The sequence below is a fragment of the Spea bombifrons genome, chromosome 5 (genome assembly GCF_027358695.1).
Source record: "Spea bombifrons isolate aSpeBom1 chromosome 5, aSpeBom1.2.pri, whole genome shotgun sequence".
NCBI lineage: Eukaryota > Metazoa > Chordata > Amphibia > Anura > Pelobatidae > Spea > Spea bombifrons.
Genome location: NC_071091.1, coordinates 72,319,380 through 72,336,876, shown reverse-complemented (window position 1 = coordinate 72,336,876; position 17,497 = coordinate 72,319,380). Strand labels below are relative to the sequence as shown.

At 41.4% G+C, this 17,497-nt stretch overlaps 1 protein-coding gene across 1 annotated transcript in view; it reads right to left on the bottom strand.

The window, feature by feature from the left end:
* Positions 1 to 4,288: 4,288 nt before the first annotated feature.
* Positions 4,289 to 17,497, bottom strand: part of FBXO15 (F-box protein 15) — a 42,070-nt gene continuing 28,861 nt past the window's right edge. The window contains exons 10-12 of the mRNA XM_053468367.1: positions 8,023 to 8,147; positions 6,554 to 6,835; positions 4,289 to 4,463 (exon numbers count right to left, since the gene is read on the bottom strand). Of these exons, the coding sequence (XP_053324342.1) occupies positions 6,566 to 6,835; positions 8,023 to 8,147 (395 nt within the window). The 3' untranslated portion in view covers positions 4,289 to 4,463; positions 6,554 to 6,565. The remainder of the gene's footprint in view (positions 4,464 to 6,553; positions 6,836 to 8,022; positions 8,148 to 17,497) is intronic.

The following is a 17,497-nucleotide window of genomic DNA, read 5'->3' as shown; positions in this document are numbered from 1 at the left end:
TCTTACACACATCTGAGAAGCAGCAGCTGGAAGGGGCCTCATAGGAAGGCCCACAAATCTGGAGTGTACAGCAAACTGCCTCAATAAATTGGTTGATAGCTCTATTCTCCAAAGATTATGGAACCTCCAAATAATCCTCTTCATCTGAAGAATATATGTAGGCCATGAATATGGTGGGAGGGCTGCACTCGAGATGCCTGAAGATAAGAAGACAAATAAAAACGTAAAAAACTGCCCAGTGAAACAGATCCCAAGAAGGGAACTGGGGGAACAGAGCCTTCAACAGTTTGGTGGCTTAGTGGGATAGGACCACAGGGATACCTCCTTGATAAGAGGGTATACTGCAGCTTCAAGGGGAGAGAGGCTAAACCCCCCACCCAGGCAAGGCTAAAACTAAAACCAGGCTAGCCATAAAAAAAGGTTTGGAACACAAGAGCCACCTGTCCAATGCTGGAAGACAGGAAAAGGACTAGGGGTTTATGGTAACGAGGAGGTCTATTTAGGGCCCCTTTTTTATTTCCTGTCCTGTCAGCTGCAAGGGGAGGAGCTAACCATGGATAGCCAGCAAACCAAAATATAAGGTGCAATCACAAGCATTTTGGAAAAAACACAGAAAGGGTCTCCATGTTTTGAATTGTATTTTTTTCTGAGAGTTAGTTATGTTAGACTAAGTACATATTCTACCTCCGTATGCAGAAAATTTACTGGTGAGCAACCAGTAGCTATCTTGTTGGAGACCAACGGAATATAGCAAACAGACACGTTTAATGATCTTGATATAATATTATAACATTAAAGCTAAATTATCTGGTTGTTATTGCATCAAACATAAAAAGAGTAAGTATTTAAAGATGCCCTCAATGCACAAACATGGACGTACCTAAAAACAATTTAGTCACACCTGTCTTTCTAACAGTGTATGCAATTCTAGCTGTCTTCCAAAGAAGAAGAGATACTCAATCATATTCATAGCCTGAAAAATAAATTGGAAGTTAGATTACTGACCCAGAAAGTCCGTAAGATTATATTCATCAGTCAGGCTGTTGGATGGTGGTTGTATGGTGCTCAATGTCCAAATCTGATTAACTGCTCTATGTAACAATTTTTTCTTCTGATAAACCAGCACTCTAAGATTCCTCTGAGGACTACAAAAAAAAAGTCAAGCAAATTGCTTATAGGGTTCTTGTCTTCTGAGAAACATTTGGAACACTATTTTAATTGATGGTTGCTTTAACAACCTACTTTTTAAGTATGTCTGCTATTTACCTAATGATTTTTGTTTTTAGAACAAAATGGAAAAGTGGATTCAACCAGTTTAAAATGTGATGAGCATATGGTTATCATCACTATGGATTTAACATTACAGAAACAAAGCAAACTATGGTACTGTAATCATAAACTGAATATATTGCATAATTAGTTTGTCTATACTAATCAGCTGCAATCAACCTCCTGCAATTTGTAGCACACCTGCATCAAGCAAGTATTGCAATTTGTTAACATACACACAGCACTGATTGTAAATATTCAGTTCACATTGTTCTGAACTTCTGTGCTCATTGTCATGGCCAAGAGTCCTGGAAAACGTAGTCATTACATGTTAAACTAATGTCATGTGAAGAGCATTACACAGTAAAAACAGTTTTTCTATGTTCACTCGAAATCAACTATGTCCACAACAATTCAGATAAATACTAGCTGTACATATTATTTTGTTTGTACATAAGTGTATATCAATTGAATTTGTCCTTCAGATAGGTCAAACCATCTCTAAAGCATATGTGCCAATTATTTGGGTTGACTCAACCTTGACCATGACCAGCCTGAGACGTCTTGGTCCATTTTATCTTTTATACATTTTTAAGTTTCATTTATGCTGTGGCAAATTCCATAGAGCTTGACTCTTCCCAGCAAGGCAGTGTTACCTGCCCCCTCCACAACCACTGTCATCCAGTGCTCTGTTGTGCCGCTCACAGGGTAGCCGCAGGACTAGCCTGTTGTAGGTGCGTCTTCCCCATGATTGGGATCATGCAGGCCCAAGCACACAATGACCTGGCATTGGTGCCAGGAGGTCAGGGTCTGGAAGGCATGGCTATGCTAATAGATAAAAGACAGGTATTGGAAGCAACATTAGTAGAAGAACTTTGTGTCAGGAGCTTCATAAAATGGGTTTCAATTGTCAGGCAGCTTTACACAAGCCTTTGATCATTATGTGCAACGCCAAGTGTTCACTAGAGTGGTGTAAAGTGCACCACCACTGGACTCTGAAGCAGTGGAAATGTGTCCTCTGCAGTGATGAATAACACTTAGCTATCTGTAAGTCTGTATGCTTACAACTTTGGGGCAGGCCATTTCCTGTTCCACATGACTGTGCCACTGTGCACAAAGCAAGGACCATAAAGACATGGTTTGACAAGTTTGGTGTAAAGGAACTTGAGTGTCCTGTACCCTAACTCCTTTGAACAAATTTGTTATGAATTGGTACACGCATTGTGAGCCAGTCTTCTTGTCCAACATCAGTGCTGGACTTCTCAATTGCTCAGCTGAATTCGACACAAATTATCACACATATACAATATAAAATGTTGTGGAAAGACTTCCCAAAAGAGTAGAGGCTATCACAGCCGAAATCCTTGGAATGGAATGTCAAACAAGCTCATATAGGTGTGGTGGTCAGATGTAAGCAGTGGGCAACAGAGCACCATCCTGTAACCTTTCAGAGCCTCCCTGTGTAAACCCATTCTTCACCCAGTGGCCCATAACAACTGGATATCTCACACTCCAAAAACAGTTTAAATCCCAATAGAACCCTTTATGAACACTCACCAAATCAACCCCTAGCTGATGCATCTTTGGCACCCTTAATCTGTTCTCCCTAGGGATCCTGATACAATGTAGGTCTATATCAATACATGCTGTGGTCCAGGATAGACTACAGCAAAATACCCTTTCCAGGATCAGAAGGCAGCATGTAAATTTAAGGTTACACAGCAGAAACTGGAGCCCCACAAATTAGACCTTACGTACTGTGCAAACATGTGACGTTGGGTACGCCATTTGTTTGCACAAGCCAAAGACGTAACTGGAATAACATACAGGAGGGCATCTATAGTATTAGTTGAGATATGCTACATATGGTCAAGAAACAAATGCACAAAACCTCTAAAGATTGTTTATTTTAAGCATATGTCCCTGTAATAGTATGATGTTACCACAACAGACTGGTTAAGCCTCTGTGTAGAGTAAGGGGACAGGGTGACAGCTTTAATGTGATGGGAAGACACTAATGGAAATCTAAGACTGTTGCGTTTTATCATTTTATACTACCAGACAAACTGTACTTTGACTGTTCTACTGATAGAACCACGTATACATTGAACTTGGCTATTTAGAAGTTGCAAAGAAATTCCTATGTGAGATGCAGCTGAGGTCACTTTACTGAATCAACAATTTGTAATCCGACAACGATCTAAAGTTGTGAATCTGCGTGAATCTGCATATCCGTATCTTCAGTAAAATGGTCCAACTGCCCTGGGTAGTTGCTTACCTTTGTGGCCCACCACAGCTGTCTCTTGGGGCCCTATCAACAGCAGCCAGTCTCTTGCTTGCTCGATCAAGGTCTAAAAAAATCCACCCACTTTTGCATATCATGACACACACAATCAGTGAATAAAAAAGTGTTAGTGGGGAATTATGTAGCTGGTGGCTACATAGACCTCCAACTAACTCATCACCAAGGAAGAACGTGGCTCTCTGAAGCAAGTGTGATTGGACTCAGAAGGGGAAAACTTATTATACTGAAATACATCACTGGTTATGGTTAGAAAAAAGGCACCAATCTCAAGTATGGTACAACATGAATTGACATTTCATCTTGTCTTCATTAATTACTAGTACAACAGAAACAGAAAATTATTTGCTACATATAAATATATGTGCAATGTAAATTTTAAATACAACAAGTCAGGAAAACAACAGAACTTTGAATAAATAAACAGTGAAATCACAATACAAATATACAAACATTGGAAAACTCAACATAATGTAAACATTTCTCACCAGTTCTAGTGTGAGTTATAGAATAGAACTAATTCTGAAATCTTTCATACAATCTGAAAATAGTACTTTGTACATAGCGTATTAACAAAACAAACACACAGTAGTTCTGTCATAAACGAGAGACCTTTAACAAGCAGTTAACTGAACACAAATAAAGTCTGAAAACTTAACACTACATAGAATGTTTTTTTTTAATCTCCCTCCCCCAAAAAACATAATAAATTAGAAGGATAAGTCCTATTATAGGATTTTAATAAAAAAGGAACAATAGAACACGGACTGTTTTTCGACGGTATACATATAGGATTATAGCTGCATAGCATAAATGATTAATATCGAGTACTAAGATACTGTTGGTGTCTCTTTCAACTTCTTCACAGAACAAAACTGCTTTCACTCCATTCCTAAAAGTAAATAAATAGTGGACATTGCATTAATAATTTAAACATGTTAAAAAAAAAAAACCTCACCAAATACCTCACTGTAGTACCAAAACCCACAAAATGCTAACATTTAACTTTTTTTGTATTTTTTTGATTTTAAAAAGTAGAAAAAAAAGCTCTGAATCAATATATTTATAAACCTATGATAATCACTATAAATATTCTAGATGGGCACACCATGATGAGGACATCATATCCTAAGCCAAGTTATATAAAACTGCAAATATGCAGCACACCAAATACATATTTACACACCTAGACAAAAGTATTGGGACACCTGACCATTACACACCAGCAGGTAGTTTTATGACATTGCATTCTAAATACATGGACATTAATATGTAGTTGGTCCCCCTTTGCAGCTATAACAGCTTTCTCTCCTCTGGGAAGGCTTTCCACAAAATTATGAGTGTGGGAATGTGTGCCCATTCATCCAGTAGAGCATTTGTGAGGTCAGTCACTGATGTTGGACGAGAAAGCCTGGTTTGCAATCTCTGTTCTAATTCATCCGGAAGGTGTCCAATGGGGTTAATATAATATAAGACAGACAATGTGAGTAAACACAAAATGCAGCATTTTGATGATCATTTAAAGTGTTAATCGAAACCTATAAGAATTAATCACCCATGTGAAAAAGTAATTGCCCCCTAAACCTAATAACTAGTTGTGCCACGCGTGATAGCAACAACTGCAATCTAATGTTTGCAACAATCGGCAATGAGACTTTTATATCCCTAAATTACTCTTCTTGGCAGAATTGCTTTAATTCAGCCACATTAGAAGATTTTCAATCATGAACAGCCCTAAACATCACACTACCACAACCATGTTTGACTGTTGGTATGATGTTCTTATTGTGGAATGCTGTGTTAGCTTTCCACCAGATGTAAGGTGACCCAAGTCTCTCAAAAAGTTCCACTTTTGACTCACCACTCTACAGAACATTATCCCAAACATCTTGGGGACCGTCAAGGTATGAGATGCCAAATGTGACATGAACCTTTGTATTCTTTCTGGTCAGCAGTGTTTTTTGCCTTGTAACTCTCCCATGATGCAATTTCTCCACAGTCTCTTTCTTATTGTGGAATTGTTGCATTCTTGGAGGAATTTTGGTAGGCCAGCCACTTCTGGGAAGGCTCACCACTGTTCCAAGTTTTCTCCCTTTGTAGATAAGAGGTCACCATGGTTCACTGGCATCCCAGGGCCTGGCTTTGCAATTCTTTCCAGACTGACGTTAACCAATGTTATTGACAGTTTCTCATGCGTTCTTGAATTTCTTTAGAATGCAGCATCATCTGCTGCTTTTTGAGACCATTTAGCCTACTTCACTTTGCAAGACAGGTTAGACTTAATCAATGTTTACATTCAACAGGCCTAACAGTAGTCTTCCCTGTGAAAATTAATCAAATTAGCAATTATATTTGCTTAACTGATTGATTTAGTAACTAAGGGGGCAATTCAGTTTTCACATAGGGCCAAGTACTGTTGGATAGCGTTTTTCCTTCTATACATGAAATAATAAAAAAATTTAATTTTGTGTTTACTCGGAATACATTTGTCTAACATTAAAATTAGTTTGATGATCTGAAATATTTAAATGTGACAAATATGCAAAAATAGAAGAAATTGGGAAGGGGGCATATACTTTTTACAGCTCTCTAGATCAGTAAGTGTACACATTTTAACATATTATCCCAACAGGCAGATACAGTAATAAAGGCAGTACCCATGAGATCTTCCATGATGTTTTAGTTAAAATTACCTTTATCAATTAATAAAAAGGTATCTGCCAATATTACTTAATCTATCTCATGTCTCTTGTTGGGCTGAAATGTTAATCTGTGTACACTTACTGATATATTTGTAACAATATATACATATTCAAAATGACTACAACATAGCCAAGTGCGATTTTAAAAGCATTTTTCTGAAGATATTTCTGAAACAATGAATGGAACAGTGTAAGTACACATTAAAATCTAGATATGAGAATTTAGGCTACCATGCAAAATGTAGTTAAATGTAAAAAAATAAAATAAAGGTCCACTTACTATAGCTAGACTTTAGTAGTTTGTTCCAAACCAGCTGTTCACCTTTTTTGTACTTAAGTACAGGACCAAGTTAATTATGTAGTATTCTTCTGTTTCCTTCATCCACACAAGTTCTGTCTTAACTTTGCCTTCTGAATCTTCGTACTTAAGGGTGAAGCTTTGTCCCATGAAGTCATAGAGGCTTTCTGAGTTTTTGGAAGGATGCAGGCTGACTGGAGAACTGAAACACCAAAACGGCTTTTCTGCTTCATCCAAAACAGTAACATCCATCATAAAGCAGTTCTACAAAATAACAGAACAGTGCAATTTAACATTAATAATAATATGTCTGAGTGAGCCTACATTCAAACTCTGCATATAGGTGGTCTGTAGTATATCAATCTATTATTCCCAAATCCAAAATGTTGATTGCACAATATAGCCTGTTTAACTTTTCTATTTTAATTTTTTTATATGACTAAAATAGAGAAAAATCAGTTTGCACCACCACCAGCCACTAAGAATTTTAAACTGTTCCCAAGAAGCCTTGGATGATCTGTGAAGCTTCAATGTTACCAAAAGTGCAACTGAGCTGGCATGTTGTTAGGCAAACAAACTCTAAAATGACAATGAAAATTGCTTACATTGCACCTCTTAACCAAAATGCTAATTTGAGTTTGTTTCTAATGTTAACCCTCGTGACCATAGGACATAGGTTCTCAGTGATCTGCCACAAGTTTTAGAGGGTGTAAACATAATAGTAAGTCCTATACAAGATGCAGCGGCATGCTCTTGTGCACAGCGTTACCTGCTGTTTGATGGTGGAGGGAATGCCTTGCAATTTAGGCAATCCCAGATGACCCAAATATGGGTCACTGTGAGGAGGAACTCAACTGGCTTGCACGTGGCCCTGAACCTAACCCTATTAAACAGCTTTGGGATCAACTGTAATGCCAACTGAGCACCAGGCTTTTTCATTCAACATCAGTGCCTGACCTCACAAACGCTCTTTTGGCTGAATGGGTACACATTCCCCACAGACCAGACACACTCCAAAACCTTGTAGAAAGCCTTCGAAGAACAGTGGATGGTGTTAAAAATGGATCAACTGCATATCAATACCCATGGTTGGAATGGGGTGTCCAACAACCTTATATAGGTGTGATGGTCAGGTGTCATTATAATGTATATGACAAACTAATAATAATAATAAATTTAGGCAGAGGACCCTTGGCAGACCTTCAAAATGAACAAGGCATTTTCATTTGGTCAGGTTGGGTTGACCCGATTTGTATAATTAAGGAATAAAAGTATGCTCTTATGATTAATCCAGCTACTTGGACTTATTATGTGCTAGGTTGTGGTTTGGATGCTACAGCTCTGGAATACAGCAAACCCCACTGACTTTACTATAACATTGTTAAACACGACAAAATGCCTGCATGCAACCCAGAATGATTGTGTTCTACAACATTGTCATTTGTATTTACCTGTATGCTACCTTCAAATGTAGGAGTTTTCCACATCAAACCAACTTTTCCAACAAGAGGAGCATGTTGTCTGTTATTCTTCATACTTATAGCTGAGAGCCGAAGAAAACCATTTCTGATATAATCTATAAGACAGAGTAACATTATTTTTCATTCAAATGTTCGATATTGTCCTCTGCAGAAATGACTTAATATTTCTTCTTTCTGTTAAGTATCAATGAAACCAAAAAGCCGAGAGACCAAGAATCGGTTGTGATCAGTTGCATCTGTGAATATTATGTTGCCTTGGAAAAGGCTACATGAATTATTACATATAAAATGAAAACATTTAATTGACTCCATATTTGTTTTAGAACAATGTAAATAGAAAACAGGTAATCAGTGAAATATAGTTACTTTGTCTTCTTATAATGCTAGAATAAGCCAAAGTAATTTTTTAATTTTTTTTTTTTTTACAATCCCTCCCCAAACAGCTTTAACTACCAAAAACAAGCATCCCTCACTGCTGTAAGAGAGGAGCTGATTGACTGAGACCATGCTGATGATGCCTACACCCCATCGGTTGTCACTTCAGCTACAGAATATGTGGAGTATATACACCAAAATGAAACATAACTTTGGATCCTTTAAGAGCATCCACGGTTACTGAAAATACTTATTGACTCTTTAAACTAATCCAACAATAGTAAATACAACATGAATTGAATGCCTTTTGAAAGATGTCCTCTATAGTGCACAACATGTGGCCTGGTCAACCAGGATACAGATTTCTTCTAACTTCTCTGTTAAAACTATCTCCGGAAATTAATGTTTTTACGCAGGACTGTTCTATTTAATTATGTCCTTTGATTTACATCATGGATCTTAGCCAAATTAGTACAGCTGTCTCAGAGCCCTAACCATCTGGTATTAACAGTTAATTAATATCAAGTTCAACATAATATTCCCTATATAACGTCACTTAAGTAACATCGTGTTCCGTTTCACGTGTCACAACAAAGGATGACCTACAGCTGAAATCAAGTCCTAAAAAAATCTTTACAGATTTCTCCGAGACACATATTTTCAAATGCATGTGATGTTATAAATGTTGGTCTTGTACACTGAACAGCTTACTATATATTTAGTTCTCAAAATGTTAGCACCTGGAATACCATGTATTTGTAATAAAGGTGTTCACACTATTATATTTAATGTATAGAGAAATATAAAAGATTATTTAGTATGAAAGGAAAAAACCTCATATTAACTTGCTTTTATTTGTAATACATGTGAGCCTACAGTATATAGTGAAAAAATATCTATTTTTGCTTTTAAACATGAAAATATACAGAAAGGTGCCCTGAACCTTTTTTTTCTCTTTCTATTTTGAGCTTTTGTACACAAATAAACATCCAAGGTTTATTTATTAAAGAATGGGTTTGCGGGAAAGACCAACAATTTAGTCTCTTATATCACTATGCATTATCAAGGACAGACTCCTGCAAGAGGGGCCATGCTGGTCTAGCATAATTCATGGGTAATGTGGGAGATTTCCTAAAGTTCTTGTCACATACCTGGCAGGGAGATCCTCCGATCGTCAACCGCAGCGAAGAAGGGGGAGATCCCCGCCTCTGCACGGCAACCACAGCCGCCACGAGGGAGAGGAAGACCTCCCGCCTCCACACAGCAGCCACTGCCGCCGCAAAGAAGGGGGAGACCCATCACCTCAGCCAGTGGCAGCTCCTACACCTCCACCTGTGCCAGTAGCTACGGTCCCAGCTCACCAGCCTCCACCGCAACTCTACAATGGTGACCCTGCAACTTGCGAGATACATTTTGAACTGTCTCCGTATGCCTACCCTACTGAGCGTGCGAAGATGGGTTACATTATTTCGCTCCTTACGGATAGAGCCTTGGCATGGGCTTCGCCGCTCTGGGTGAGAAACGATTCTACGGTGCGCTCCTATGCTGAATTTGTCTCAAGCCTACGAGCCGTATTTGACGTTCCGGGGAGAAGGACCACAGCTTCAATTTTTTACCATCCGTCAAGGTTCCTGTCCGCTACTGGAGTACGCTATTGAGTTCCGGACCCTGATGGTAGAGGTGAACTGGACTAACGAGGCATTAGTGGCTGCCTTCCTTAATGGACTTTCCGAGACCCTCAAAGATGATACTTCTGCCAGAGATTTACCTACGGATCTAGACTCTGTGATTTCGTACATTTCTCAAATTGATCTTCGTCTCCGCGAAAGACAAGTACAACGTGAGAGTCTGAGGTTACGCGAGGGTGGAAGACCTACTACGCGCTTTATGCAACAGTTTTCTCCTGTTGCTACCTCCTATGACCCTCCCGAGGAACCGATGCAGTTGGGAGCTGCTTGGGTATCTGAACGTGAGAGGAACAGGTGGAGATGGGAAGGACTATGTTTTTACTGTGGCCTCTCTGGTCACCTCATCAGATACTGTCCCAGCAGGCCGGGAAACGCCCGCACTTAGGTATGCCAGGGGAACCTACCATAGGTATAGTGAATCCTTCCCCTAACCTTTTCACCACCCGTATGACAGTTCTGGTTCGTCTGGCCTGGGCCACTGGTTTCGTTGATATGGAGGCCTTTCTGGATTCCGGCGCTGCCGGCAATTTTATTGACTCAGTTTTTGTGATCAGCAACGCATTCCCACCCGCTTATTCCTGATCAGATTTCCCTCTCTACTGCTCCACTCAACCTTGCCGTGGGCATAGTACACAGTGAATGCATGCAGCTGCTCGTGATCCGCTCACCCTCCATTCCCATCATTTTGGGATTTCCGTGGTTACAAGCACACAATGCTGCTATTGACTGGACTACCACTCAGATCACCGCTTGGAGTGCATCCTGCAAGGCTCATTGTCTCACTCCTTTGAAACATGTCACGGTGACAGTATCCTCGAGCATTACCTCCCTTCTGCCTGAGCCTTACCGAGATTTTGCTGACGTTTTTGATAAGAAGGAGGCTGAGAAATTACCACCTCACAGGCCGTACGACTGTCAGATTGACCTGCTTCCTGGGACCATGCCACCCCGAGGCCGGGTTTATCCACTCTCCATACCGGAGAACAAAGCTATGGAATCGTACATAGAGGAAAACCTTCGCAGAGGGTTTATCTGCCGGTCTATATCACCCGCTGGTGCAGGCTTCTTCTTCGTGAAGAAGAAGAACGGGGAGCTTCGTCCATGCATCGATTATCACGGTCTCAACAAGATTACCAGGTGCAACGCGTACCCCATTCCACTTATTTCTGAACTTTTTGACAGGCTACGTGGGGCCACTATTTACATCAAGTTGGATCTCCGGGGTGCTTACAATCTTGTCCGAATCCACGCCGACGACGAATGTAAGACTGCCTTTAACACTCGTTCTGGACATTATGAATACACGGTGATGCCATTCGGGCTGTGCAACGCCCCGGCGGTCTTCCAAGAATTTATTAATGATTGCCTTAGAGACGTTCTTCTACAGTTTGTCGTGGTGTATCCGGACGACATTTTGATCTACCACTTTGGATTTGCAGTCACACCGTGCTCATGTTGCTCGCGTTTTGTCTCGATTGCGGCTCCATGGACTATATGCCAAGCTCGAGAAATGTGCGTTTGAGGTTTGCAAAGTCACGTTCCTGGGATACGTCATAACGCCCACAGGGTTTGAGATGGATCTATCAAAAGTACAAGCCATTAAAGACTGCCAACAACCTCTGGGCTTGAAACCCCTCCAGCGTTTTTTGGGTTTCTCTAATTATTATAGACGTTTCATCCGCGACTACTCCAAGATCGCTGCTCCTTTGACGGCTCTTACGAAGAAGGGGGCCCATATCCTGATCCACAATTACCGTTTGTTCTAGAGGTCGGCGCATCCGAATCCGGGGTTGGTGCTGTTCTTTCGCAAAGGGTCTCCTACAGTGGTCCACTCCATCCATGCGGTTAATTCTCCAGGAGATTCTCCTCGGCGGAGAGAAACTATGATATCGGGAACAAGGAACTTCTGGCTGTCATTCTCACACTGGAGGAGTGGCGTCACCTTCTGGAGGGCGTACAAATCCCGACGTTGATTCTGACAGACCACAAGAATTTACAGTATATCGAAACTGCCAAGTGTCTTAACCCTTGACAGGCCAGATGGGCCTTATTTCTCTCCCGATTTCCTTTTGTTTTGACTTATCGTCCGGGTTCCAAGAATGTCAAGGCAGATGCCCTCTCCGGTATGCATGCGTTCCCAGAGGAGGAGCGTCGTGCTCCTGAGCCTATTGTTCCGGCTACTAAGGTCCTCGCTGCTCTGCACCTCCGCTGTCATACTCCCTTATTGGACCGCATCTCTGGATTACAAGCCCGAGCTCCAGCTTCCTTGCCGGCTGGTAAGCTATTTGTCCCTACGCACCTTCAAACCCGCGTTCTTCGTCTGTCTCATGGGTCCAGAACAGCGGGACACCCGGGGTTAGCACGCACCAAGGATCTCATGTCCAGGACGTTTTGGTGGCCGGAGTAGACTAAGGATACTGCCCTGTTCTTTTGCTCCTGTGTCAAGTGCGCTGCCAACAAGTCTTCCAGGAGACATCCCGCTGGGTTGCTCCACCCATTGCCTCGTCCTCCAATGCCCTGGACTCGCATTGCCATGGAGGAGACTTCCCACAGCTTCTGAGTTGGCTGACATCTTCCTGCGCGAGATTGTCCGTCTTCATGGAGTCCCAACCGAAATCGTCTCCGACCGTGGTACCCAATTCATTTCTCGTTTTTGGCGCGAGTTTATGAGAGCATTGGGGGTAACCTTGGCATTCTCTTCTGCGTATCACCCACAGTCTAACGGCGCAGCAGAGAGGGCTAACCAACATCTTGATCAATACCTGCTCATCTTTATCAACCACCATCAGGACAATTGGGTTGACTTATTACCCTTGGGCGGAGTTTGCTTGTAACAATGCTATGCAGGAGTCTACGGTAGTGTCTGCCTTCTACTGTGTTTACGGCCTTCATCCGAAACCCTTACCTGGAGCCTTTCCAAATTCTCCTGACCCAGTGCTGGAGGAGCGGCTGGCTACTATCCAGTCCACTTGGGCTTCGGAGCAGAGGGCATTGGAGCTGGTTGGTGGGCGACAGGAACTCCAGGACAACAAGAGGCGTTCTGGTACTCCTGCTTATTCTCCTGGGCCCAGAGTATGGTTGTGTACCAGATACCTGCAACTCAGAGTGCCCAGCATGAAGCTAGCGCCACATTTCATCGGCCCTTTTTCTATTGTCCGCCAGGTGAATTCTGTAGCCTATGAACCTTCTCTGCCAAGAACACTCCGTATTCCTCAAGTTTTTCATGTCTCTCTACTGAAGCCGCTGGTCTGCAATCGTTTTTCTACTACTGGGTCCTCTGCCTTGGAGACTTCTGCCGTAGATACTTCTGGGCGTGTTCCTCAAGCTATCCTGGGAATCTCCAATATCTGGTCCATTGGAGGGGACTTGGCCCAGGGGTTCATTCCTGGGTTCCTGAAGCTAGATTTCATGCTCCTCATCTCCTGCGTGCTTTCCTCGCTAGAAGCCGGCTTTGCCCTGGCAGGGGTCGCCCTGAGGTCGTCCCTTTGAGGAGGGGTACTGTCACATACCTGGCAGGGAGATCCTCCGATCAGCAACCGCAGCCGCTGCGGGGAAGGGGGAGACCCCCCCGCTTCGGTCCGGCAGCAGCAGCAAAGAAGGGGAGACCCCCCGCTTCGGAACCAGCAGCCGCAGCCGCCACGAAGAAGGGGGAGAGATCCCCCGCCTCTGCACGGCAACCACAGCCGCCACGAGGGAGAGGAAGACCTCCCGCCTCCACACAGCAGCCACTGCCGCTGCAAAGAATGGAGAGACCCCCCACCTCTGCTCAGCAGCCGCAACTGCCGCGAAGAAGGGGGAGACCCCCCCGCCTCTGCACAGCAGCCTCCGCGACGGCGAAGGAGACCGCCCTCCTCCACGCTGCGTTCCTGGCAGCCGCAGGTCCTGCTCTGGTGTCCGGACTCGCTCCTCTGCACCTACTTCTGCAATCTACATGTCCTTTGTATGCAACCTACATGTAGGTTCCTCTGCATATAAAAAGTTGTTTCACTTTAGAAACTTTTATTTGCCATTTTCACTATTGTTTGTCTAAACTAGGTATATATGAGTAGCTTACCACTCATCACTTGAGATAGATGGTGGGTGTTCTGGGGCCACTTAAAAATGAATAACATACAGGGTAAGTACTGTAAAGGTTAAGCAAACCACATCAATTTTTCAATAGGGTAAGCCATGGTTGTTTTACCATTTATTCCTACATACTTTTTCATAGAGTCTATTTAATTAAATTGAATCCCAGCTTCCCTATTCTCAGTAGTAAAAGCATGGTACACCAACCACTTGCTTTTGTATTTTGTTCAAAACAACATAATAGAGATCCTATTATAAATGTCTAGTGAAATGACAAAACAATACATTAAAAGTTTAAGAATAAAAAAAAAATCACAAAAGACATTTGTTCGAGCAGATCACAGTGACATGAGATAGCTAAAGATGACGGAAAGGAATGAAAATGATTTTGGTCACGAATCATAATACATTTTTTTCCAAACAAGAAAGCAGTTTCTATATATAAAAAATGTATGTTTCTTAAACTCGTCAATGGCACAGAAATCTGTGCACTATGAATTGCCTGTTTTCACTGTTACATGACAAGGCACTAAATACAAGTGTAACAATACAACAGCATGATTCTTTCCTTCCACATCTTAAACTAATGAATAACAAAGCAGTCAAATAGATTTAATTTGATCATATTTCATGACACCTGAGTTGTCTGAATCAGTTAAAGAGAACGTCACTCATATCGTTGCATAAATCACATTTGAGAGCACAATATATTATAAATAACCTCCTCCTGGCCAAGTCAAAAATCAAACATCTGTTTCCATACTACAGAGAGAGAGAGATTCAACAAAGGTGGCAGAATCCACTAGGGTGATTTCTTATAATATTATTGGAATTTCATTTGGAATCATTGAATTATCTATAAATGGGGAAAACAGAGACTAACAACAGACTTAGGTTTAATTTGGACCATTACAGCTGTGTTATGTATTGAATGATCATCGAATGTTGGGAATGCATTTAACAGCATACAAATACATAAACAGGTACCAAAAAACTGGTAGACTAAAGAGAGACGCCACAAGCACCACCACAAATAGGGCAAGCTAATACTTAAATAACTTGCCATCATAAACAAATATACCAAGATTAGAGCATGAATCTGTGGTCCTTCTATGTATTTTCTGTGTATTTATTTCCATGTTAGTCATTATGGTATCATTATACAAATACATATAGGAAAATTATAAACTGCCCTCTCGTGACCTGTTCATTAATAAGATTAATTAAGAAAGGAAGTTTCCCCCAATGAAGCAAAAAATGGTTCCTTACAATAAAGTGAATATACAGGGATATTCATGTTAGCTTGAGCACAAATAATAATAAAAGTGAACATTATGAATGCGCACAAAGTGATTACACACACACACACATATATATATATATATATATATATATATATATATACATACACACACACACACCCACACATAAATATATGAATGATAAAAAAAATAAAGGTGAACAACTGAACTTTTCCTACAATGGAATATTATAAAGAAAAAGAACCCCTTTGCACCTGATGACGTATCAGGTATGTCATAAAGAATGGATTGATATGAACAGTGAAGTACCTGGTACATCATCTGTTAAAACGCTCCCATGACAACACAATCGAACGTTCAGTCTATAGCCAATCCCCCACATTTCTGTGCATGTGATCACTTCTACAGTGAATTACATGCACGCTTAATGTCAAATGACATGATTGATGTAATGATTATACGCTCTGCCTTTGTCTCTGTTTTTGCCTCTTTCCTCCCCACTGTGACTGTGAGCTTGAGAGAGACAGTGAACTGTAACAAAACAGGAATGGAGAGAGCAGCGTAGTCGGTAAACGGTAGCCAAGGGTCAGGAACGGAGAGAGCAGCGTAGTCTGTAAACGGTAGCCAAGGGTCAGGAACGGAGAGAGCAGCGTAGTCAGTAAACAGTAGCCAAGGGTCAGGAACGGAGAGAGCAGCGTAGTCAGTAAACGGTAGCCAAGGGTCAGTAACAGGAATCATACACAAGGATAGCTCTGAATGGCACAATGATCGAGCCCCCTGTACCTGGCAACGTTAATGCGCGTTCCCCGCCTTCCCCACTCAGGGATGAATAAAGAGAGGTGGGGGTGCCCGTGCGCTCTTAGATAGAGCTGCGAGGGCGGCAGACGAGCAGTGGCGTGGGAGCTGGTACCCACGGTCGGCGGGTACTCGGGTGAGTCACTCCGTCGGGGTCTACATCTAAGAGAGAGACAGACAAAAAATCTGATCATTGTTAACCCTGCTTGCATATACCAAGCCAGAATTCCTTGGTAGGTGGTAGAACTATTAGATTTCTGTGGGAAAGTCTTGTGGCTTGTCTGGTGGATGTAGAGGAATGTTTAATAATGCCTGCTATTGTATATTTGTTTACTGTATAAGTTATTGCTAGCTGCTTTAGACTGAAGTAATGATTTAAAAGTGAAAAAGTTATTTGTATCGAACATCAGCCAGGCATATTAGTTATGCTATTATGTGCACCACACATCTCTATGCTTCCAGTTGTGTCCTCATTTACCTTCTGAAAAGCAGACTGCCTATATTTCGAGGAAACAAGAACTCAAATCATCACATAAAAACAATCATAGAATCTAAAAGCATCCACAGGCTTGCACAAAAATATATATGTTCTTTGTCTGGTTTATCCAATATTCTGCCAAACTCTATAAAAATCAATTAACATGGGTAATTGTTAAGTAGCATGGCGTAATCGTACCGGACCAGTTGTTACTGATCTCCAACAGTTGGTTATCTTTCAAAAGGTGCGCTGACACTTACATTGCAGGTAGTCAACTCTAACCTCTTTGGTTTGTACTCTGTATTAAGGGTTGAACGGGCAACACATAAAACCTGCCATCTTTCTTGTCATAGACATTTATGTGGTATGTAAGCACATGCACTGTATGTTAAGTAAAAAAAAAAAACTTCTATTCCATTTGATACGGTATCAAGTTGAGTGTCAAGGTTCCTCCTGAGGAAAGGCTGAGTCAGAAGACATTGAAAGCTCAAGGATAGGAAGCAAGGATCTGCAAAGCAAGCCTCAAGGTTAACCAAAAAGCAGAAGCCAGGAATCTAGCAAAGATAAACACAGACTTTTTTCAATACTCATTTTAAGCACATTGGCAATACGCCACAAGTTAAGTTCTTGAACATTACGAACTTGCTACAAAGACCTGCTGCGTTTGCAAAATATACTCAATGTACGTTACTTAGGAGTCTTCAGGATGTAAAGCAACTGCATTCAGTGAATACATCACTCTGTTAAGTGCCAGAACAATAGAACCATAGCCACCATTC